A 25,276-nucleotide genomic window follows, 5' to 3' on the forward strand; every position below is an offset into this window, starting at 1 on the left:
TTGCATTCTGAAGAACACGATAAAAGGTAGGACTGGTGAAAAACAGCAAACAAGCCTAGAACACTACGACTAATGGACCGTATTAAGCTAGCCATGGAGCTATTAGAGGACTGGACTGCATTGCTAAAACTTACTGTACCTCCCTGTGACTATAGCGTTAGCGATCTGTGACTTACCTTATGATTTGGAATTTTATTCCAATTAATGGTTTTCATTTTGGCTTTAGGCGTTGGGGTCTCCTGTTGTGGCAATCGGACGTTATCCACTTCTGTGTCTGATTTCATTGCGGGACTGGCTCTTCCGTTCAGTGGCCCAAAAAGCGGAGGTGGAGGCCCGCCCATTCCTCCAAACGGCGGGGGAGGAGGAGGAGGTCCTGGAATTCCAGGAGGGGGTGGTGGCGGAGGAGGGGGAGGAGCACCTGCTGGCGGAGGTGGTGGGGGAGGAGGGGCAGTGCCTGAGGTTGGGGAGAGAATACCGGGGGTGCGACCCCCATCGGGTGAGCCTCCAAAGTTGAGGTTAAGCGATTGTTTGCGCGACTTAACGTCTCCGTCGCGATGGCACGAGCAATAACAGCGTCCGTCGCTGCCTTTGAGCTTCGAGAGGCTCCGGGCCTGGCTGGGCGATCGGAGCAACCGCGTCGCGTCCTCCTTGTTCTCGAGCAGCGTGGCTCGGTGCACCAGTGTCTCCGCCGTGTCCCACACCAGATCGCTTACAGCTTCTTTAGGGTCCACGCGGAGAAGATGCTGCAGGATGCTTAGAAATGGAATCTCCTGCGGGGTTTCCGCTACCTACAATACAAAAAACAAACACTGTGTTAGAACACTAACAGTACACTAACAATACAAACAATGAACACAACACAAACAAGAAACAAATAGATAGTTGGTGATTGCGTAAATGGTCTTTTTTGTTAGATCTTGAATTTATCGTAGTGTTGTAGCCTCGTAAAAAAAAATATATATGGTTACACACTTTCCTTTAAAATGTTGCACTGTGGCAACCGTACGAAGAACAACTTAGTACGTTTGAAAAAAAAAATACACAACCAAAAAAGATTTACATTGGTTGGATTTCCTTCCAATTATGGATAAGAATACAGGACTTTCTAAAGAGAATTGGCTGGTCAGGATTTTTTAAACATAACTCGGCAGAAGTAGTATTGCCCTGGCTAAACAGTTAACATTCTTGTTATTTTGGTGCGAGAGGTCTACACTGTATTTTTCAGTAATATTTAAAAAAAGATGACAAAGTATTGTTAAAATACAGTCATTTTCTGCAAACTGAGACGAATTTCTAACAAACACATTGTCATTCAATCGTTGTACATTTGTTACTATAAAAAAGACACTGAAAAGATAAGATTAACCGACTAATTGGAGTTTAACATCCTTTGTCAGCACCGAGGCTATATGAGATCGAAATGGTACTTGAACTGTACTCAGGTTTGTATACGGGGCAAGTATCTCCACCAGAATCGAACTTGGGAATACACGCACAGAAATCACTGCGGATTAGTCAGTTTTATTTTTAGAAAAGTGAATTGAAAGAAAATATACGTAGCATTTTGTATACATCATACTATGCTACATTCTAATATAGCAAAACCTGTTAAAATAAAACCTTTGAGTTTAGCGTCTCACGATTACGCCCTTTAGACTAACGTAAGGGAGACGGGTGATTAAGAGCGTGACTTACTAAAAATAATACTTTACCATTTTTATTTTGTTTGTTTTTCATAAGTGAAAGGAGATAATGAAATCCAAATTACCATAATCACAGAAAATGTTACTCTACAACAGAAGATATGAACCTTAAGGATTTTCAGTGTTGCTACCCATAGAAATTACAAAGTGTTGCCAGAATAAAATTTTCCCCAAAATCTAAGTTATGGCAGCAACTAGAGGAACGAACTCAACTACTTTGATTACATATTATGTTGTCTTGGAATTCTGTGAATTAGTTGTATTTAGTTTGTAGAAAACAAAATAGTTTTAAGATACAGTTATTAAAATTAAATAATAATATTATTTAAAAAGTAGTTCACAGGATACCAACACAATGATACATAATCAAATAGAGTTGAGTTCGTTCCTCTAGTATCTGCCTTAACTTAGATTCTGGGGGAAATGTTATTCTGGCAACACTGTAATTTCTATGGATGGCAACATTGAAAATTCTTCAGGTTCAAATATTCTGTTGTAAAATAACATTATATATGATTGAGGTCAATTCCATTTCATTATCTCCTTTCACTTATGAAAGCAATCAAAAGAAAAACAGTGCATTTTGTATTATTTTTAGTATGCCAGGCTCTTAAGACAAGGTAATAATAATGGAAGAATTGGTGAAATTGTAATGGGGGAGGAAACGGGAGTATCGCTAGAAAACCCACGGACACGATGTTGTAGCCAGAAATTTACTTGGCCGGGGATCGAACCAGAGGCCCCGTGCACCACAGGTAAGTGGATAGACACACATAATGCGGCGAGACGAGATAGAGCTTTGACGGGTCTTTTCCGAGACGAGACATGGCCTTGGGTGTTCTACAATAGCACGGACGCACATAGGCTACTAGTAAATAAATAGAAGTGATAAGAGCTAAACACTCAAATTATCTAAAAAAAAAAAAAAAAAAGTACCAGTGTCACGTTACACCATATGTAGTTTAGTTTGTATTGAATGGCATTTTCTCAAGTAATTTTGAAACCGGAAGTAGTAATGCATTTCTAATATTTCCGGTTGTACTGGAGAGATTAGAGTGTAAATGGATGTATTCTTGGGAGTCTTAATTAATTGGAGAAAACCGCTTCTGAATATATATTATCGTTTTTACTCTAGAACGATTATCGTTCAAACCGGAAGTGGTAGAAATCAAATACAGACTTACTTGAAATACAGACTTAAGAGCGATAAATCGATTCCAACCAAACTGTTTCCCGCTATTACTTGTCGTCTTTGTTATATGTAGATCATTATGGAAACCGGAAGTTGTAGTGGATTTTACCACTTCCGGTTCTAGTAAAAAGTTAAGAACAGAGATGAAATATATTGGAGACGCTTAATCGATTGCAGAAAACCACCTTTCGCTTTCTAGTATTGTTTTTGCTCTATATTAACGAACGTTAAAACCGGAAATGGTTCATTTCTAACACGGCCGGTGTCAATATCACCTTCATTACGGAATTCAATTCCTAACTTAGAGGCACGGTGGTTCAATGGTAGTGCTTACCTCTGGTACCTGGTTCGATCTCCGGCCAAGTAGGTTTGTGTTAGTCAACATCGTATTCGTGGTTTTTCTCCGGTACGCCCGTTTCCTCCCACATTCTCATTCTTCGTGGCATAATCGTGGCATGTCCCTTAGCCTCAAGGGCATCATCCTGGCATGTTCCTTAGCCTCAAGGGCATACTCGTGGCACGTCCCTTAGCCTCAAGGACATAATCGTGGCATGTCCCTTAGCCTCAAGGACATAATCGTGGCATGTCCCTTAGCCTCAAGGGCATAATCGTAGCATGTCCATTAGCCTCAAGGGCATAATCGTGGCATGTCCCTTAGCCTCAAGGGAATAATCGTGGCATGCCCCTTAGCCTCAAGGGAATAATCGTGGCATGCCCCTTAGCCTCAAGGGCATACTCGTGGCATGTTAAACTGAAATTTTTCATTTTATTTTCATTCCTGACTTTTGATCTACACCCTAGCTAAAACTGATGGCCAGAGGCGGTATGTTTTATAACGATTTTAACGCGACATACCGACTATCTAAAACTTGAAATACAGTGAGGGTATGTTGCCTAAAAGATTGCATTTCTATTTACATAACAACTGGAAATCACTGGAGGTTTTTTTTTTCTTTTTTTTTTTAGATACGGAATGGGGGGGCATGGATCCCTCGCCAACAACCTTCTGAAAAAGAAATCCCCTGATGTTGTTCACATATCGAGATTTTTATATTAGCAATTTCCAGCGGGAAAGCTCCCGGACCCTCTACTCGACTGAGGGATATTCCAAACCTCTGGAAGAATTACCCCGACAGCAGACAACCCCTAAATCCGCTCATGCCGAAACACGACATTTATATGAATTAACAAGACACACACATACATACGACAGAAATAATTCAATATGGCACATCAATATATAAACTAGATGAACTTCTTTGAAGACGTCTCATTTTAAAAACAAAAGGTAGGAAAAATATAACAAAAATGTCGGTGTTGTCAACCTAGAAATTATTTCTACATAATAAATAAAATCTTTTTATGTGTAAAGCTATTCGTCACTTACTGTGTATAAAAATGGATTTATTAAAGGTATTTAGTATCTACCCTCCAGTGACGGTATGTCTTGATCACTGAAAAACCAGAGGCGGTATGACATACCACTACATACCGTCTCACTTCGACCACTGGGTAAACCATCAAATAGTTCTGAAGATATTTTTCTCTCACGGACAGATAGGTTAAATATACAGTATGAAGAAGTTTTAATAAACCTAACTCCTTACATATTATACAACACCTGTCTTTTAATTCTTTGCAACATTTTTTGTATATACAATAAAATGAAAACAAAATAAGCCCCCTGTAGGATAGTAATTAAGGATGATAAAAAAAAAATCATGTCGTGCTAACTAAAACAAACACGCGAATCTCTTTTTTCTCTTTAACAAAAAAATGAAAATATTTTCCCGTGTGGACAACGAAACTTCCGAGTTATAAAAAGCGGAAATTCATTATAAAATTAAAGAATTTTAACTACTTGGGAACAAATATAAGGAATAACACAAAAGGGAGGAAAACGCGTGTACTTTGTATGAGTAAAAAAATGTACCTCAGCAACTTCATATACTTATTTTTTTTCTTAATCTAAAACATTTAATGTTTGAGACGATTCTCAATGAAGAAACTTTGGTCGGTGAAATACAATTTTGGACTAGATAGCACTATGAAGTCCGTCTCTAGGGGAAGAGTATTGGGAGAGAGATATCCTAATTCGAAATTCTTATGATTATAGTAGATAATACAATCAAGTTTTTCTAGTACAGGTTCTTGAATTTTTTTTATTGTACACAAACTCCCAACTACAGGGTGGATGGAAAGTAACTCCCTATTTTGAATTATCAATTTCTATTGATGTTATGTGTAGATACGAGTGGAAGTTACCTTGTTTTATAGACTAAAGTATACCATTCTTTCCATTTTTTTTTCCAGATCCTGTGAAGCTTCAGTTGTTCCTTTGAAGCCACAGAGATGCCAGGACGATTAAGCATTAAGGAGAGAGCCAAGATTGCAGCAAGATTTGAGGTGTGGAATTCTGTAATTCAGGTCCAACGGTGGTGCACGAGTCAACATGGGACACAAGCTGTTCTGCACGCAAAACTAATTAAAAATTGCCGCAGAAAATTAATGACTACCGGAAATGTCGTGGACATTAAGAGATCAGGTAGGCCCTCGAATTCGGTGTCAGAGGAAAAGGTGGCTACAGTGAGGGAAATGTTAGAACAAAGCCCTTGAAAATCAACACAACAGGCTGCACGAGACGGTGGCATTACACACTATTCTGTGCGTGCAATTCTCCACAAACAGTTAGGGCCTACATTACAGACCTTGGAAGCCTCATTATGTCCAAAAGTTGCGATAGACGTGTTGAATTTTGTGAAATAATGCTCGCATGGCATGAAGATCATCCACACTTATCTGAAAAATGTCTGTGGAGTGATGAAGCTGTATTTCATATAGAGGGGTTCGTTAATCGCCATAATGTCATTATTGGGAAGAAGGTGATCCCAAAGATACCGTTGAAAAATTGGTATGATTAACTTCTTTCCGCATTATCGACTTTATCTGTTGAGAGATGCCATGAACGCTCAAAGATACCAGGAATGTTAGAAAATCTTGTATAGCTTACAATTTTTGAACGGGACGAGTCATAAACTGTTACTCATGCAAGATGGAGCTCTTCCTCATTACACCTTCCCTGCAAGACAACAGCTTGATAACACTTCGCAGGACGCTGGGTAAGTCGCCGAGAACCCACAGAAAGGCCAGTGTGAAATTCAGACCTCATCGCATGCGATTTCTTTTTATGGGGGTGGGCAAAGAGAGAAGTGTATCACAGCAAACCTCAAATTCTTGGCGAACTTGAGATTAGTGATGAGCAAATGCAAGACCAAGACCAAGACCCGGGTGGTCTTGATCTTCCACATTCAGTCTTGGTCTTGACCTTCCACTGGAACCCTTGGTCTTGGTCTTCTTGCACGCCCAGTCTTAGTCTTGGTCTTGATCTTGCTGCAAGAGTCTTGCAAGTCTTGCTTTTAAGAAATCTTATGCTTTTCATAGGTAAATTTTACTCTGGATAAATTCTAATTTACGCCAATAGTAACGGAAATACAATGTATGTTTCTAAATGTAATATAGTTTACCTTCGTGTAAGTATGATGAGATTGTACAACATAGGCGATAACCTTTATTTTTTTCAATGGGTCCCGCGCTTCACTACTTATAAGATAAATTAACGTTTCGTGATCTTTTTATATTTTTTAACAGATTCAGTACTCCCCTAGTTCCCAAAAATTTGGGAGGCTACCTCTCAGACGCATGAAAGAAAATCAAGGCAGCACAGATTACTGAAATGCCATGAATTGCTAAATTATTTTTACACACTAAAGGAGTTTTTTTTTTTTTTTTTTAATTTCCAACCAAGATTAGAAAATCTTTGTATTGAACAAACTTCCAATTAAATATTGAGATTTTGTTTTACTAATTTCAATATGTACTCTATGAAACAGAAACACGAACATTACGCAAAAGCGATGAAAAATATATTGGAGGCTTTCTTTTAAAAAAGGAGAAAATTAACTGGGTTGAACGGAAAACGAATGAGAAGGTGTTAAAATAGTAGGAGTAGGGGAGAAAAGAAGAATTTTACATGTAATTAAAAGGAGAAAAAGGAACTGGTTGGGACATTGGCTGAGGAGGAACTTTATTATGAGGGACGTGCTAGAAGGTATGGTGGAAGGAAAGAGAGGGAGGGGGCAAAGGAGACATAGTTGAAGGAAAGTATTAAAACAGAAAATTGCTACGTCAAGACGAAGAGACTAGCTTAGGACCACAGTATATCGAAGCTTCTGAGTTGCAACAAGTGACCTGCCAATAATGACAAACCAGCTATGATGATGATAATATGTTAGTAATATTTGCCAAAAAAAAAAAATTAAAAAAATAACGATTATATTCAAACCTCTTAATATTTTAGAATAATTTGAGTGAAAACTGAAAATGACTCAACTGTCCATGCCTTTTGTGTAAACTCAATTTATACAAATACTTTTTACCTATATTAGAAATACAAAAACACACCATCAAACTCCAAGTTATTTAAAATATCGGTACAACATCACTCTCACTTGTGAATATGGATTATTTATTGTTGTATAATGTTATATCGCTCAATCCTCGTGTGCCATATACCTGAGAAGGCTAAAAGTTATATTGATAAACAATTATTCAACGTATAAGCATCAGCCCATGAAATCAAACTTACAGTCACATACTGTAAGTTTTTGTCAATGTCATAAAAATGTTATTTCGATATTAATGTTTTGATCATACATTAAACATTTCTAACGGATGCTTGATCCTTGGAGCCAAGGCCATACCCATGTACCCGGCACCTATGGTGTACGAAATTACCGATGTTCCATACTTCATTTCTCTTTAGTTTTGGAAGAAGGACACCACTAATATGTTTTGAAATGATGTAATATCTAGTTTTACGTGCCACAATTATACGCCGAGGCTAAGGGAGATGGTGATGATGAGAAATGAATGAAATGGTGGAATGAAGAAAGTAGGAAGAAACGTGAAAATCCTGAGAAAACCTACGCACACGGTCTCTATCCACCAAAAAAGCTCAAATGGTGCAAACTGGGATAGAACCAGGGACCCCAGCACCAGAGATGAACGCTCTACCACTGACCGGTAGTTATACAAGACTTTTGCGCAAGAGTCTTGGTCTTGGTCTTGCATCGGGATTCCTGGTCTTGGTCTTGCCCGCAAGACTCTTGCAAAAACTGCAAGACTGAGACTCTTGCGCTCTCACTACTTGAGAATAAGATCCGTGAGGTTATAAGTGGTGTTCCTGCTGAGGTCTTGAAGAAGGTCGTAGCAAACGTATCTGTTTGCCTGAGACAGTGACTGAGAGGCAGACAAAGAGCCGAGCAACCCGGGCAATTGCTCGGGGCGCCACAGTCAGGGGGCGCCAAAACGAGCCTCAAAAACTAAATTTTATAATGTGTTTTCTGCCGACGTTTTTGGTTTATCTTCTTGTAAAGTAGCATGGATTACATAATCTTTTTCCATTCCATCATGGAAGAAGATAGTTTCATAGTACTAGGGGCAGGGGGCTGTATCGACAAATGGAGACATGACATGTAAAAGAAAAAGTGAAGAGGTAGTTGGTATTGTTTATAGCGCGCCATGTTCTTTGTAAACTTCTCCCAGGCAATAAATGTTATTGTATTTTATATATGTTACTCTCTTAAAGTGGTAGTGGAGGGGGAACACTTTTTATTTCTTAAACAGTACTTTTAATTTCTTAAAAACGACACTGCCGCGCGTCAAACTGTCGGCCTTTGTTGGAGGTAGTGTCAAGGAGATGTTATGTTTCGCTAGGTACAGTTCTTGCCAAATCATTCATGTCAACAGTGTTTATGAAATCGGATATAGAGCTCTGCAACAACATATAATTATTATTATTATTATTATTATTATTATTATTATTATTATTATTATTATTATTATTATTATTATTATTAATGTAATTGATACCATATGTATATTTTTAAGTACTAAATATACCTATATCATGTATTTGAGTATTAATTTTTCTTTTTGATAAATGGGACTTAAAATATTTAAATCACTGCAATAAAATGTAAAATATAGCCTAGGATTAGGGGGGAGCGCCAAATAATCTCTCGCCTGGGTAAAATTTTGCCTTGGTCCGCTCCTGCAGTGTCTTTTGGAAAGATAGTGGTATATAATAAACTACATGTGTGCAAAAAAATTGAGTTTATACCTACAGTACCTTAGGAGGGGAAAAAATAGGTAGTTACTTTCCGCCCACCCTGTATATCAGAATAACGTTTGTGGGCTTTAAAACATTGTAATGTTATTATGTCCTTATATTACTTCACTCGATTAACTTTTGGGGTCGCGGTGGCTCAGTGGGAGAGCGTTCATCTCCAGTGCTTGAGGTCCCTGGTTCGATCCCAGCTCGCGCCGTGTGGACTTTGTGGTGGACAAACACCGTGCTCGTGGGTTTTCTTGGGGTTCTCCCGTTTCCTCCCACTTTTTCATTCCACCATTTCACTCATCTCTCATCATCACCGTCTCCTTTAGCCTCACCGGCATAACTGTGGGACGGGACGAAAAGTTTTTTTTTTTTTTGCAATAGATAGTTACTGTTATTATCTCGGCAGAGTTTGTTAACGGAATAAACCCATTAAAATTTAACGGGTAACGATTACTTTGACAGTGAATATCCATATCCCATATGTTGAAATTTGTGCTCAGGTCAGAATTTTCTTAAAAGGTTAAAAATATTTTTGAGGTCAACATATCTTTTAGTAAAAACCTCAAAAAATTGTTAATAAGGTTTAAACCTCACATACTTGGGATATGCGAGAGTACATAGTACTGAACGCTTCAATTAACAACATAGATTCATAAATAAATGTAAGTTTCACACGATATTTCTTCATTATTTTTTTAGCACAGTTTATTTATTGATACAGCCTCTCTAATACTGTACTTACTTTTAAGACAATATAATCCATGCTCAAGAGGCTGACATACTAAAAATAATACAAAATTTACCATTTTGTTGCTTGTTTTTCATAAGTGAAAGGAGATAATGAAATGCAACTTACCATAATCATAGATAATGTTATTCTACAACAAAAAATATGAACACGAAGAATTTTCAGAGTTGTCATCCATAGAAATTACAGTATTGCCAGAATAACATTTCCCCCAAAATCAAAGTTAAGGCAGCTACTAGAGGAACGTAGCCAATTGCATTTGATTATGTATCATGTTGTATTGATGAACTACTTTTAAAATAACATTATTATTTAATTTTATTAACTGTGCGTTAAAACTATTTTGTTTATTACAAACTAAATACAACTATTATTTTTAAAAAAAAGTAGTTCACAGAATTCCAAGACAACATGATACATAATCAAATGCAGTGGAGTTCATTCCTCTAGTCGCTGCCTTAACTTAGATTTTGGGGGAAATGTTATTCTGGCAACACTGTAATTTGTACAGATGGCAACACTGAAAATTCTTCAGGTTCATATTTTCAGTTGTAGAATAACATTATCTATGATTATGGTAAGTTGCATTTCATTATTTCCTTTCACTTATGAATAAACAAGCAAAAGAAAAATAGTAAATTTTGTATTAGTTTTAGTATGTCAGGCTCTTAATGCTGCTATGCAGTATTTGCAACGTAAAATAGGATCTTTTATGATCAACTTCTAGGGACTTACTAAGCACTGAATATAATAATAATAATAATAATAATAATAATAATAATAATAATAATAATAATAATAATATGTGTGTGAAGTTTCAGCGTTACCAATTGCTGTCTTCTCCATTCGATACAGCACTCTTCGTTCGTCTCCACATTCATATTTTGAAAGCATCCAGTCTCTTCTCTCTTTTTTTTTTTTTTTCGTGCTACGAATGTTTCCCCATATAAAGTACAATATTGTACAGTCAGCGACAAAAGTTCTTTCCGTTACATGACATTAGTTTCGTAAATAACTTCAGAATGGAAGGACAATTTGACTACAGTTTTAAGTAAATTAATATATACATATATATATATATATATATATATATATATATATATATATATATATATATATATATATAATTTTCTGTACATTCCAGCCTTGAAATTCGGTGAAACGATGTACGTTCCACCGTTATTCCCAAAATAAATTTTACCAAACGGAAATAATTTTTGTCCCTGACTGTACAAGAAATATGCCGTAACAGCGGCTTCAGAAACGGCCATATGTAGTTTTTGCTCAAAACGTGATTTTTACAGTTATTGTAGAAGCAGTTTGGTATAGAGTATATATGCGTACAAAGATTGTTCTATCGTATCGTTCGTTTAAGGCTTAATTACGTCATAAAACACAATCCGTCAGGTGATGTTGCTGTCAAATTGCTCTTAGCATTTTTCCGCCAAATGTCCTCAAAGACACATTGCTGATTTTATGTTACAATTATAACGATAATGCGCGTCCAGCAGCAGCACTTAGCAGATTCTCTTCCTGTTGCGTTACAAATAATGCATTCGTTTTCTTATTTCCCCTGTAAAATTTTGAGTTTTGCACATAACAGTTTTTGAAGGCGCAGCGACGATTTCAGAACTTTTACTAAACTTTTTATTCAGAGACACATAAAATATACTTTCCTTTTGTCTAAATATTTGTTTTAATATTTCTATCCTCTTTCTCACGTTCCTACTGCCTGAGATGCCTGGCAACACTTAGCTGTTGCGTCAGGTTATGCATCAATATTCACCATAATGAAATCTGACAAATTCGCAATGAAAAACAGTGTGGCAAACAACACCAAAATCGAGGGTTGTGGCAAACCGTACCTTATCGGTAAATTTGGGGGACCACGACAAAGAACTTCAAGTGGGGTGCCGCTGTGTGTGAATATTATTTATTTCGGAAAACAACTGGCAAATGCCTAATTACAGTTTTCCATCATTGTATGACAAATTAGTTTAAAATACACATACAATGACATAATAAGAGGATAGGACACATGTTTTATACATTAAAATACATATAGCACGATATACAGCTCATATATTTAGAATGAAAATTTTGATTATAGCTAAAAATGTCTATCTCTGGGTGCTTTCCTGACATCTTATTATACAATAAACACATTTTCCTACAGGCGATACATCCAATGAATTAGTCCTTTGCGTTGAGAGATGGAATATGCTATTATGGGGTCTGGTTGCTCTATGTGGGACGTGAAGTTTGATTTCTGACAATAAATGTTCTGAATCTACTGTACTATGAATTATTTTATGTAAGAAAGATAAAATGAAATGAGGTCTCCTGCTTTCAAGATATTGTAATGAATATTTGCTTCGAAGATCGTACTTCTCAAATTTTGGATATATATTCCTGTTTCTTTATTATGTTAAAAAGCGCACAAATTTATTTTGAATATTTTCGATTTTTTTTTGTTTATATATTACTTCGATCCCTCAAAACATAAGATCAATCCAAGCGTTCGTTATCGATTGAATGAAGTCCATCAAACTGCTACTTTAAATTTGTGGATTAATTCCTTACGAATGATAGTTAGGCAGTAAAACATTCCAGAGGTTGCTGATTTGAAAAATGATGTTAATCGTTTGAACTGTTACCAATGCAACAAGATACCATTTCGTTACGCGTGGTGTCTTTTATTGTCAATCCAAGTTTTATTTTTCCTTTATTTGAGAGTAATGTCGAATTGCATGAACAAGCTTTATTAGGGCCATCTTTAAAAGGTAATAACTACTTTTTTTTAAAAAAAAATTTCGTGGTGCTTTGCTTGTGGCGTTGGCAGATTATAAAATGGAGGAAACAAGTTACCACAACGCACTTTGTCAACTGACAGTCCATATTTCTTTCTTCTTTTGCTATAAGGACATTTACTAGTTGGATAATTTACAACTTTAAATTGTAGTAATGATTCATTACATTAATGGTTAATTGTTACTTGAAATTAATGTTTCCGGCTTTTGTAGTTATCTGTTTGGTTTAGAACACAATGCTGACAAGTTTGTTTGTTTGATTGATTGATTGGCAGCGAGACTATAGGGGAGTGGTTCTCAAACGATGTGTCGCGATACACTGGTGTGTCACGCAGTCCCCTAAGGTGTCACGAAATTTTAGAATTTAAAAAATCATGAAGAATTTAATAATAACACAGTCACACACAGAAAAAAAATACAAGTTATTTGCACCGGACCCCAAAGTATGGATTCAATGTATTTTGTTACACAGAATCCAAATTTCGAAACCCCAAGACAATCGGCCGTGTCAATTTTTTATGGGCGAAAATTTTTAGCGATTTAGCATAGGGAGAATACACATAAGACAGACATACAAGAAAAAAAAAAAGTTCTGTGCAGCGTACCCCACCCAGGGTATGGATTCGATGTTTTTGGTGCACAGAATCCAAATTTCGAAACTGCAAAACAATCGACCGGTACATTTTGTTTCATGGGCGAAAAACTTCAGCGAATTTTGGTACGTAAAACAGCACATTCGTTTTTGGTAGCAACGGGTCCTCTGCAAGTAGTCACAGGACCCATACAATACCACAAATGAAGCATAAACTCCTTTGGGAGTCCGCCATAGATAAACACTGCTTGTTGTTGGAAAGAGGATTCATTTGGACGATATTGTGTGCTTATGGCATACACTAATTAGTGGTCCACTTTGACGCACATGTGGAGCCATTTTGTTCCAGCTAAAGTACTGTAGGTAGATCAACGATTTGCAAATTGTTAACCCGACCGCGATTGTTTAGATTATGTAACTCATGGGGGACTGTGATTGTCACAATGGGTTGACTCAATTCTGCAGTCACTTTTGCCGCATTCGCTTTACAGTTCTTGATGGCAATATTCTTCAATGCCCAAAGATCTCCGTCACTAAAACTTCTTTTCCGTCCACTATTACTCTTCGCCGATGTTGCCGTGAGTTCTGTATTCCTTCACCAATGTGGGCAATGTTTCTCGCGACACACTGGCCACCTAGATATACTTCCGTCAACTCATTGAGCTCCCACAATTTGAGTCAGAGACGTCTCCAATTTTGCATCACCACCCGTTTCAACACACGTCTCCGTTCTACACCGCCTGACGTACTACATATGATTATCTCACCGTACTAACACCTCACTAACAACTGTCAGGTACTGCACACGCATTCTCAATGTAACCACATTCGCACATCTTATTTGTTGCAAATCATCTCCATATGGCAGCATAGTACAGTAGACCGATGTGTTATCTACCTTTCTTTTATTATTATCGTCAGTGAAAGAGGCAAGTTACTTCTTTCTTACGTAAAAACAGCTCGAACATACAAGTGAAGTGAATACTCTTGTGAAGTATTTTACTGACAAGTATTTTACTGAATACTTAAAATTACGGCGAAAAGATAATTTGAAATGTACTCCAATTCAGATCTAGCATAATTTAGAATTAATTAAGAAGTATTTTTAAATAATTACGCAAAAAACTTTAGTATTATTCTTCTATTTCGATAATTTTTTTTAGGGGGGAGGGCAGGCCCGTTGCTAGGGAATGGCCAGGGGGCTGATTTCCCACTTCAATCATCTTCAGATCCTCCTAAAATGTCCATCTCTTTGTAGGTATGTATATAAAATATATGAACTCGTTATCCCCCCACAAATAGTCTCGGCCCCCCGTCTCTTCTTTCTGGCACAGGGTCTGGGAGAGGGATGTAAAAAATTGGGGACATGATGATTACCCCTAAGAGTAAGACAAAGGCTGCCTCTGTTTAATGTCTTTTGTTCTTGGAACTTTAGATAAACATTATTTTCTAAGAAACACACGGTTAATTTTAAACCTTTAATGCTATCTACATTATACAACAAATAGGTCTAGTTATTTTTAAGGGTTTTAATTTTTTTGTGCGTAAAGGGGATGGAAACACATTTATCATTGACGTGTAGACACGGGACAGGCCTGTCAAATATCTAGATGCCATTAAGGGTTAAAACAAATAAAGCCACAGTACTACTACTACTAATAGTAAATGGAACAGTAGATAATGGTATGTATGTACCCACCTGTCGCAGGATGGCGTAGAAAACATCCAAATGTGAGCTGAGGTCCACGCCGTGAGGCCCTGTGATTTGGGATTCGTCGCTTTCCCGTTGTTCGTCAAACACATCCAGTTGGACGGCCAGATCAGGCGTCGTCGCTGCCTCTTTCCTGTTGCAGACGAGAACCAACAAAGAGAATTCAGTCACTCTTCCACCACGATCAAGAAGCAAATGCCTCCCTCCCTCCACTCCCCCCGCCCTGTGCCCTCACCAACACATACAAGCACCCTGCTATTTCAAGACTTAACGACAAAAATAGCCCACCCTGCTGAAAAAAACCACCCTCCGGATAAGCCAGCACGCTTTCATGCATGTATCACACACACACCAACACAAACACATAGACACAAAACCCATATGATCTCCATAAGCATCCACATATAACATTCTCTCCTCAATCAATGATCTTCCTTGATTTTAATTCTGAAAATATTTCCAGCAGGAGGTTGATTGATAACCGCTGCTGTTTGTTGGTCTTCAAACACAAAGCCATTCTATATCTCTTTGACTCACTAAAAAGTTTATTAATCCATGCTTCCGGATAGAATACATAGGTCAATGACTTATCTTTAAAGGAAAATTTCAGGAAATGTTATTTATTTGTTTTTAATAGAAATATTCACCAACATCTGCAGCATTCATTGTACTTAATTTTAGATTTCACTATCAGTTCCACAGCAATAAATATTACATTAATTACCAGATCCAGAATGGCTGTTTGTGTACAGAAGTGGGAGACACATAGACGTACGCAAAACGTCGGTCCTGGGCTACCGGAACCTCCCGAAATCTCGACGTTTCTGTAAATTTAGTCTAATTTTAGGACATGAAGTCAAAATATTCCAGTTTAACGTCCTACGATTACGTCCTTCAGGCTAAGGAAGAGATGATTAAGGAAAGCAAATGATGATGGAAAAATTGGTGGAACGACAATGCGGGAGGAAACAGAAGTACGTCGAGAAAACCTACAGACATCGTGTTCTCCATTACAAAGTTACTTGACCCGGAATCGTCTAATTTTAGGGGTAATTTTACAAGCTTTAATATAGTTTATCTTCATGCTGAATTTGGACGCCCCCCCCCCACACACACACACAAGCTTTGGACCCCTTCCTAAAATAAATTCCTGTGTGCTTGCCTGGGGAAACAGACCGATGAATATGAAATGCAATTTTTATAAAGTATAAATACTGAGCTGAAAGAGTACAACTAATCTCATCTTTCTTCCTACAGCTGCTTGCGCAAAGGATGAGTCATACACTCACCTTTGAGGCTTATGAGGACCGAACCTCAGGGATCACAAAACAGAAATATCTACTGTTCAATTTATATGTCTGCATGAGCACCACATATTATTTTAGGCTCTGCCAGGCTTATCTTACACAGATTGGCTTGATAAGAAAAAGGCTGCTTTTGTATACCCTAACGAATTAATACCACAAATAAATAAATAATCACTAAAGAAGTGTCACCCTTTACTCCTTGTGGATCCGCCAATGAAATAAACTGTACACTGGTTATGACGATTCCCTAATTTCATAGCTAACAAAGGTATACACGGACATTGAGCCTGTACACAATTTTTATGCAATAATAATAATAATAATAATAATAATAATAATAATAATAATAATAATAATAATAATAATAATAATAATAATGATAAAGAATAGTGAATAGTCATACCTGAGTTCATTGATAACTTCTAACAGCTTCAAACCTGAAATAAAGCAAAAACAAAAGAAAATTAATTTATACACAAAACACTTAAGATATACAGTATAAATAGGCTAGCATCAATGGCATTTTTCATAAAAACTGACATATTTGAAGGGTAAGGGGGAAAAACAAGGAATGTCCATTTGTGTGCTTTATGGGATGATTTGCCCTATCTGTTGATGATTCTTCCTACTATTTGACTGTATATGCCATGCATGAGTAGATGTAGAAATGTTCATGTAAAAAAAAGCAAAAGATTTGGTTAACATGATTCTTTTTACGCCGTTTTCAATATTAAAACTAGTGGTAGGCACAAAAACTGGTTTTTCGCTTTTTAGAAAAACCGAAACCGGGTTTTGAAAATTTTCAAAAGAACCTGTTTCGGTTTTCTCTAAAAACCGGTCCGGTTTTTCACCGGATCTGGTTTCGGTTTTCTTCAAGACCGGTTCCGTTTTTTTTCTCCAAAATTTGATCTATTTGTGACCAGAATAGTGTTTCGTTGTTCTCCGGAAACCGATTCGTTTCCACAGAAATAGTTTTGATGGGTTTTCCAAAAAATTTTCAGCGAAACCAGTTTCGGTAAAAAAAAAAAAAACCGAACCCGTTTTGGAGAAAACTGAAATGTCGGTTTTTTAGGTTTCGATTTTTTCTAGAAACCAGTTTCCGGTTTTTATAAAAAAAACCGGTTTTGCCAATCCTTAATTAAAACGCCGTTTTCTCGAAAATGCACTTTTGTGGCATTCCTTCTTTTTTTCCCCTTACCCTTCATTTGAATGTGTTTTCTATGTGTTATGTCATACATTAGAAGCGGAGTACTAAAAAAAAAAATAATAATAATAAAATAAAAAAAAATTAAATATAAGGGGCCCGGGGATTATATTGTGAATCAGAATCATTCTTCGAAATTCCTAACTTTCTACCGGATAAATGGAATTTTAGATATTTTTTAAATACCTAATATGCATTCTTGATTTTTTTCGTCTTTTAACGATTAGTCTTGCTCTGTTTTTCTTGGTTTGCCTTAAACATAAGCGCTATTAGTATTTGATCCTTATAATGTATTATGCACAGCTGCAGTTTTATTATATATAATAGCATTTTAATTTTAAAACCCGTTTTAAATTAGTGTTAACGAGACTTGCATCTTTAACGAAACTGAGGCGTCCACTGGGTAAAGCAAACTCACGCCTTTGGGGTTAGGCAACCAAATATACGTCAGTTTCTTCTAGCAAAGACTTACCCAAATCATGTTCAAATCCAGCTTCCTAGTTTGCACATAGAACAGTTGAATGTGTCATTTGAAGAACACGTTTATCCGATCTTGAGAAATTAAAACTAAACTTTCTGCTGGCCACAATACTTTTGTGCTTTCGATCTGTATAATTACGGAATGGAATACCAGTCAATACTATACGATTGCGAAGTTTATTTATTCTTCAGAACAATGGATGCGTCTTTTGAATGTATAAATATTGTCTATAAAACCAGTGATGAATCTAGAAGGTAAAAACTGGTAGGCCCAACCAGAACCCAGACTATGATAGATATATCATGAGTTTACTATAAAATTTCAAAAATATATGAATAATAGCTAAAATTATTTTTGTCACTCAAAACACTGGGGGGACTATGGCCCCCGGCCCCGGGCTAAATCCGCAATTGTAAAACCTCATTTTGGCAGAAAATGGAATGTTTCCCTTCTTCGAAGAACACGTTCAGTTAATGAATAAAACAGATCGTTTTTTTGACTTGCAACATAATAAAATGAACGCTTGAATTTTGTAAAGACAATGCAGTTGAAAGTATGTACTATTCGCCTTTTCTCATTTCGTCTTATGATTCGTATCCCAGGAAATGTCAATCAAAAATTGAAGACCTGAATTGCATAACATCCAAAGTCCACCCTGTTTCTTTGTATTTTGCATTTTTTTGTTTTTTATGTTAGCATCTGTTTTAAGAGCTATTCACTTGCATAATAAGTAAATCCAAATCAAAACCTTTAAAAAAATACAAAGAAATCAGCTAAACAGAATAGCATGCCAAGTATGTCATTCTTCTAAAATCACAAAAGTACTCTGGTGGACTTAGGATGTTCTACAATTCAGGTCTTCAATTTGGTACTTAATGATTTGTTATCATATGGCAATAAAGGAAATTCCTGGTTTGCCTTAGAATAGTTTTCATATATTGGTAGTGCTATTTGTGCAAAAATAGAGGAAATTACAACTTTCGACAGAACAATAGTGAGAAAATAGAAAGAAGGTATATTCATTGAAAAAGAAGATAACAATGTAATAAATTGCAATTGAGTAATTAGAATTGATGATGAGTAGGAGAAGTACGACCACAAATCGAACAGAGAGATTGCCATTTAAAGTTAAACAAAAGTGACGGAGATCTTCACCTCGAGACATATTGATTAAGTTACTGAAGCAGGAACTATCGAGAAACGAAGCTTCGATAAGTATAACTTTCTTTAAAGAAGTCGATTTTGATAGGACATGGCATATTTGTTTTTGAGGATTCCAAATCGTCTCTACTGTTTGGAATTGAAATGGGTCAATAATGAGGGAGTGAATCCTCTTCGTTTTTAAATAAAATATCTTCAGTGAAAATTTATTAAAAATACTCAGACTTTTACAGAATATAGCGTGTTTTGTTGGAGATAACTCCTATAGTTTGAGGTTGTAATGAGTGGGAAAATGAGGAATTGCTCGCTTCAACGATACACACCATCACTAGTAGGTCTTCTGTTGAAATCAATAGAAAATATTTATCTCGTATTAGGAAGAGAACGAGAGAAAAAGTAATAACGTTTCTCAGAAAGAAAACCAGGATATGGCATTAAAAACAAATGAATAGTGACATAATTGAAAGATGAAGAAAATAACAGGGATTTGGTAATTTTACAAAACAATAACAAAAGAAATAGGTTAATGTCATAACAGTGGCGGACACAGTAAAGTGTTTAGAACCTTGAGCATACATGATGAAATTACATTTGTTAATAATAATAATAGTAACACTTCAGTGAGGGAAATGTGTTTGTTTTTCCAGAACCTAATTTGCCTATTACGACCTGGGGCTGGATTTTTTTTTTAAATAAGTATCAGAAACAATCAGATATTCAATCAAAGATACGCGATCAGAAACGAACAGATATTCAATCAAAGATACGCGATCAGAAAGGATCAGAGATTCAATCAAAGATATGCGATCAGAAACAATTAGATATTCAATCAAAGATATAATCTACGGAATGACAAGTTGAAAAATACCTTGTTATCGTGTGCAATTGCAATCAACGGTTTCTTATGATGGACTGCCAAAATGAATAATATTAAATATACTTGATAATTCCAAAGCTGCTAATAATTTGATTTTACGCACTGTTATGTGCATTGTTCAACAACTTTCTTGCAGTAAAGCACTGTAATTTACGAATTACATATACATTGAAAAAATTTAATGTTTCGTTCATTAAAATATCTCTACAAACAACCATTAGGTACATTTCTAGATTATTTGAACACCATTTATGACTTAATTTCAATTTTTGTACGTCACTGAATATTCCGAGTCTTGAGAGCACAAAAATCTCATATGTCCAATTTTTTCTCAATATTGACTTTGTCAGCTAATTTGATACCTTGATACCAGTTATGATAACTTGATATGCCAGGATGCATTAAAAAACCAATAATATGTTTAACTTAATCCCCAATGTTCAACTATTTCAGTCACGAGCCTAATTTTTGCCAATATTTTGAAACTTCGAAACAATTTCCTGAAAAATTTAGACAACTGGACATATGACATTTGTGCTCTCAAGACTCTATACATTTTCATTGTTTTGAATTAGATTTTATTGTCGATTTTTAAATTATAGTTGTCTTTACGCCTCCCTGGTTTCTATGTTTTTAGTGATTAATATTCAATCTCTAGGGGGCATGTACCCAGAAATTTTTGCTGGGAGGGGTCCAAGCTTTTTTTTTTGGGGGGGAAAGGAATCCAATACTAGAAACTACTATGTCTATGTAGTATTGAACAGGTATTATTCTGGATCCAAAAAGACGATAAGTAATTGTAAAATACTTTTTACCGATATTTTCAGATAAAAATGATAGAACTAAATTTTTTTTTATAAGAGAAAGATGAAGTGTAAGATCAAATTTTCATGCTACATCAATTAGGGGCGTACGCAGAGGGTGGGTCTTGGGGGTCCGGACCTCCCCCCGAAATCCCGACTTTTTTGTCAATGTAGTCTATTTTTAGGGGCAATTTTAGAAATTTTCATATAATTTAGCCTCAAATTGTATTTGGACCTCCCCAAAATGTTTTAGACCCCTCCCGAAATAAATTCCTGCGTACGTCCCTGGCATCAATCATCTCCCTACTAAACAACTTATAGTTTTATTGACAAAATGTACAAAATGTATGCTGAATTACGAAGTTTTGGGAAGGACCAGGACCCGGTGGCCCCATCCCATAGTTGCGCTTCTGGTCTCTAATGATAAAGACTTGATGTGCTGACAACAGATCACTAGAGGGGGCCGCGGTGGCTCAGTGGTAGAGCTTTCACCTCTGGTGTGTGGGGTCTTTTGTTCGATCCCAGCTCGCGCCAAGTGAACTTTGTGGTGGACAAACACGGTGTGCGTGAGTTTTCTCGGGGTTCTCCCGCTTCCTCCCACTTTCTTTATTCCACCATTTCATTCATTTCTCATTATCACCGTCTCGTTTAGCCTAGCAGAACAACCGTGGGACGTAAATAATAAAGATTTCATTTCATTTCATTAAGTCATAGAGTTCAAATAATGTAAACATTTAGCTAATGGCATTTTGCAGAGGTATTTCAAAAAAAAAAAAAAAGAAAAAGAAAAAGAAAAAGAAAAAGAAAGAAAAGAAACTGTAATGGAACCTTTTATTTCTTTTCTATTGCGTTTGCTGTAATTGTTGTAATCCTGAACATTGGGAAACGTAACATTGTAAACAGAAAGTGAAGCAAAGAACAGAGTAAGACTCTCCTAAATTTCAGCAAAACAAAATGTTAAGAATCAAAAGAGAGGGAAGGAAAAAACTCGCTGACTGGAAGGATGTTATGTTGTGTTTTGGTTAAGTGTCACCCACACAAATATGAGAAGAGACTAAAAATCTTCTGGGTTTTATTTCTTTCTACTTCATCTTCCAGGAACGGAAGCTAACGAAAAAATAAGACAAAAAAGAGAAACGTAACATTCAAAAAAAGGCTTTTGAGGGAAAAAAAACTATAAGGGAAGACTTTGTTTTTCAAAAAAGGAAAATAAGATATTTCCTTTTGAACTAGTGAAGCACCACCATCTTGCTAAAGATAGACTACTACAAAATATTATTGCAGTCACCAACCTCGATCAGGGTTGCTAACTATATACAGGTAAAATAACTTCAGACCCTGTCACAGAATGTTTATTACATGATTTACACAGAGCTGCTCCTTGCGATATTTAGCGATTCTTTGCCTGAAGGGCCCGGACATATGAGTCCGAGTCAAAAAGGCCCTGTTTAAAACAGACCTGCGTTCAGGGGCGTAAATAAGGACCCGCACACCCCGCATTGCGGGGGGCCCAGGCCATCACGGGTCCTGTGATCAAAGTATTGAAAATACTTATAAGTAAGATGTATAGGCTATATACTATGGACAGTATCAATTTCATTTGTATTGAAACAGGTGCATCATTTGTGCCCCCCCCCCTTGAGTTTGAGTAATGCATACGTTTTTATTCATCAGTTGTATTGCTAATATAGCCCATTAATAAAAAATGTGAAATTCTTGTGTCGGTGGAAAACGTTGCTTCCATAGAAAATCTTAAATGACGCATTTTCCTTGCAACAGAACCAAATACAATGTATGAAAAAAATAAATCATGTTTGCTCGTTAGTATTTTTAGTTTTACCCATTTTAGGGTTCCCAATCTAGAAGGAGCAAAGAGCGGGGAAAATGATTATGAAATAATGAAAAAAGTACTCTTTAATGGACCATTTACAATTTTGCTACAACTAACTTTATAAATCTCCAGTAGCAAGAAAGCTTTCAACCAATTGGCGCGTGCTTGGCTTTTGACTTTCCGCTTGCACTTGAAACGCATGCTCTCATACAATCTGCCTTTTATTGTATTTGTAAGCGATGCTTTAGACCCTTTGCAAAGCGTCATAGCATCAGTGGCCATTCATTGGCTATTGACTTGACTTGACTTGTAAAACGCTTGCATGAAGCTTGAATGAAACACTGAGTACAAGGTTGTTCCGATGTAACTTCGTTACTGGAATCCAGCTTGCGGCATGCTTGCACGTTTTCCAATCAAGCTGGATGCAAGCTTGGCCGACTTGCAAGTCAAGCTTACAACAAGCGGTTTGCAAGTTTTCTCTGCTACTAGAGATGCTATATGTTTGTCATTTTGTCTTTCCTATACCCATTATTATTATTATTATTATTATTATTATTATTATTATTATTATTATTATTATTATTATTATTATTATTATTATTATTGAAGATTTAAGAATTCAACGCTTGATCTGAAATCGCAGAAGAGTTCAGACAAACATCACATAAGACCAACCAACGGGAAGAAGGGGACAGTGAAGTATGCAGAGTTTATGAAGGGGGCACCAGATAAACAAGATTCGAAATGTATGCTCTAGACCAAGGTTTCTCAACCTGAGAGTCGCGAGAATGTTTAATGGGATCGCGAAGATAAATATAATTAGAATCTAATACCAGAAAATATTTTTAAATATTATTTTGAATTTTGTTCTGATAGGCATATTGTTACTGTTAACAACAACAAAAAATAGTTCTATTAAACATTTTCTACAAGTGTAGAGTTGTTTAGAAATCAATTTAAATGAAAAAGGTACTATATGAAACTAATGAAAATTGCACATTGAAATACCAGAAAAATACAAATGCAACAAAACCTGCGCATTGAAATACAATTAAAATTGAAACCTAATGAGATACCTGAACACGGTGTGATTTCACTAGTGCGGCAATGTCCGGTTCAATCTTCGTGACACACATTATCAAGTCATTTACAATACTCAATAATTTTTTTAACAACTGTCCAAGTTTTTTAAAAACTAAAATCAGAAATCACTTAATTTTTTTTATCATATGACCGAAAATTACGGGAGTTATGAAGTTTTAAAATTTTCGAACGGCCTCCATTTTGAAACAATATTACGGACCGGATTCGATATTTGTAATATGAATGAACTGACCAAATTTGGTTTTAATCCATTCGCTTTAATGGAAATTACTGTATCCACTACTGTATAAAAAAATGTATTCTACTGTTATAGAAATAAATGGATATCGTGAGATCTCCGCAATAGATATATTAAAAATCTCACACAAACTTATTACAAACCAGAAATTATAAGGGGATCGCTGGCAAGAGGATGTGATAAAATGGACTCGTGATAGGGATTAGGTTGAGAACCACTGCTTTAGACAAAGGCTGATCATGCTCTAAACCACCGATGTCGATCATATTTCACGGAAAGGTAATTGGGAGCATGAAGTAGATTTGGAACAATGTCTACGGTGAGTAAATCAAATTAACGAAATCTAAATAAGTTCGGTATCTCTAAGATATTTGAAGTTAATATGCTGCCCATAATATACCTATGGATATCTAAAATATGTCTATACAGTGTGTTCCAAAACAACACCGACAACGTTTGAAAGGTGATTCCTGGCATCATGGACACGAGTCGAGCTAAAACTCGATTCGACTCGAAACTCGATGCGAATTCGAGCCGAGTTTCCAGTCAAGTCAAAGGTAATTTTCTCGAGTCGAGTTCCGAGCCGAGTCACTGTTTTGAGGTCGAGTTTCGAGTCGAGTCGAGTTTCAAAAATGGCTCGCTCGTTTAGCTAATTTTAACTCGTTTTGAAATCATTGCCTGATTGGACTGGAAAGCGAAAGCTATAAGAAATGTAAGCAGTAATGTGGAATATTTTTAGTGTTGCTCACGAGGTGAGAGACTGCTCGCATCTCGTCTCGTTTAGATTAACAAGACGACAATGGATTTTTATAACGAGACAGCCTCAAATGTCGTGAGCACAAACATAAGTATATACTGTAGTTCTTACCATCAAGGATGAGACATGCACGGTGAAAGTTTTGAGCCGAAGCAGAAGCCCAACCCGTGTAGGGATGTTAACCGCCTTAGCTCGGTTCAACTGAGCGAGCAGCTCGAGCCGACTTGGTTGAGATGAGGCACCGACTTGGCTCAGGTGAGCCATCAGCTCGGTTTGTTTTGGCTCGTATCGGTTTGGGTGGGTGAGCTACTGGCTCGGCTCGATAGGGAATGAGCTGTGAGCCGTGCTGCTCGAGCAGTTGAGAACCCTAAACCCGGACCAAGCAGTTTTGAACATGTGTGGCCGGCGCCCTCTGACTTTTAACGATTTTTGGTTCGAGCCCGGATACTTGCTCCTCCAGAACTCAAACCCAGAATCTAGTGAACGATGTCCTTGTCTCCTAGACTTCATGACTACCGAGGTCAGCAGTCAACTAGTTTTTAGAATTCAGATACAAACCACCTATCTTTCATGTTTATA

The 25,276-nt window shown here is 36.6% G+C and overlaps 1 protein-coding gene across 2 annotated transcripts in view; it reads right to left on the reverse strand.

The window, feature by feature from the left end:
• The window catches only part of LOC145681179 (uncharacterized), a gene marked incomplete at its 5' end in the record, with an annotated part of 393,968 nt that overhangs the window by 103,667 nt on the left and 265,025 nt on the right, over positions 1-25,276 (reverse strand). For both annotated transcript variants that reach the window (XM_081752658.1, XM_081752657.1), the window contains 3 exon segments: positions 177-788; positions 14,923-15,067; positions 16,645-16,678. In XM_081752658.1, the coding sequence (XP_081608784.1) occupies positions 177-788; positions 14,923-15,067; positions 16,645-16,678 (791 nt within the window).

This window comes from Thermobia domestica, chromosome 3 (assembly GCF_964235325.1).
Source record: "Thermobia domestica chromosome 3, izTheDome1.hap1.1, whole genome shotgun sequence".
Classification (NCBI taxonomy): Eukaryota; Metazoa; Arthropoda; class Insecta; order Zygentoma; family Lepismatidae; genus Thermobia; species Thermobia domestica.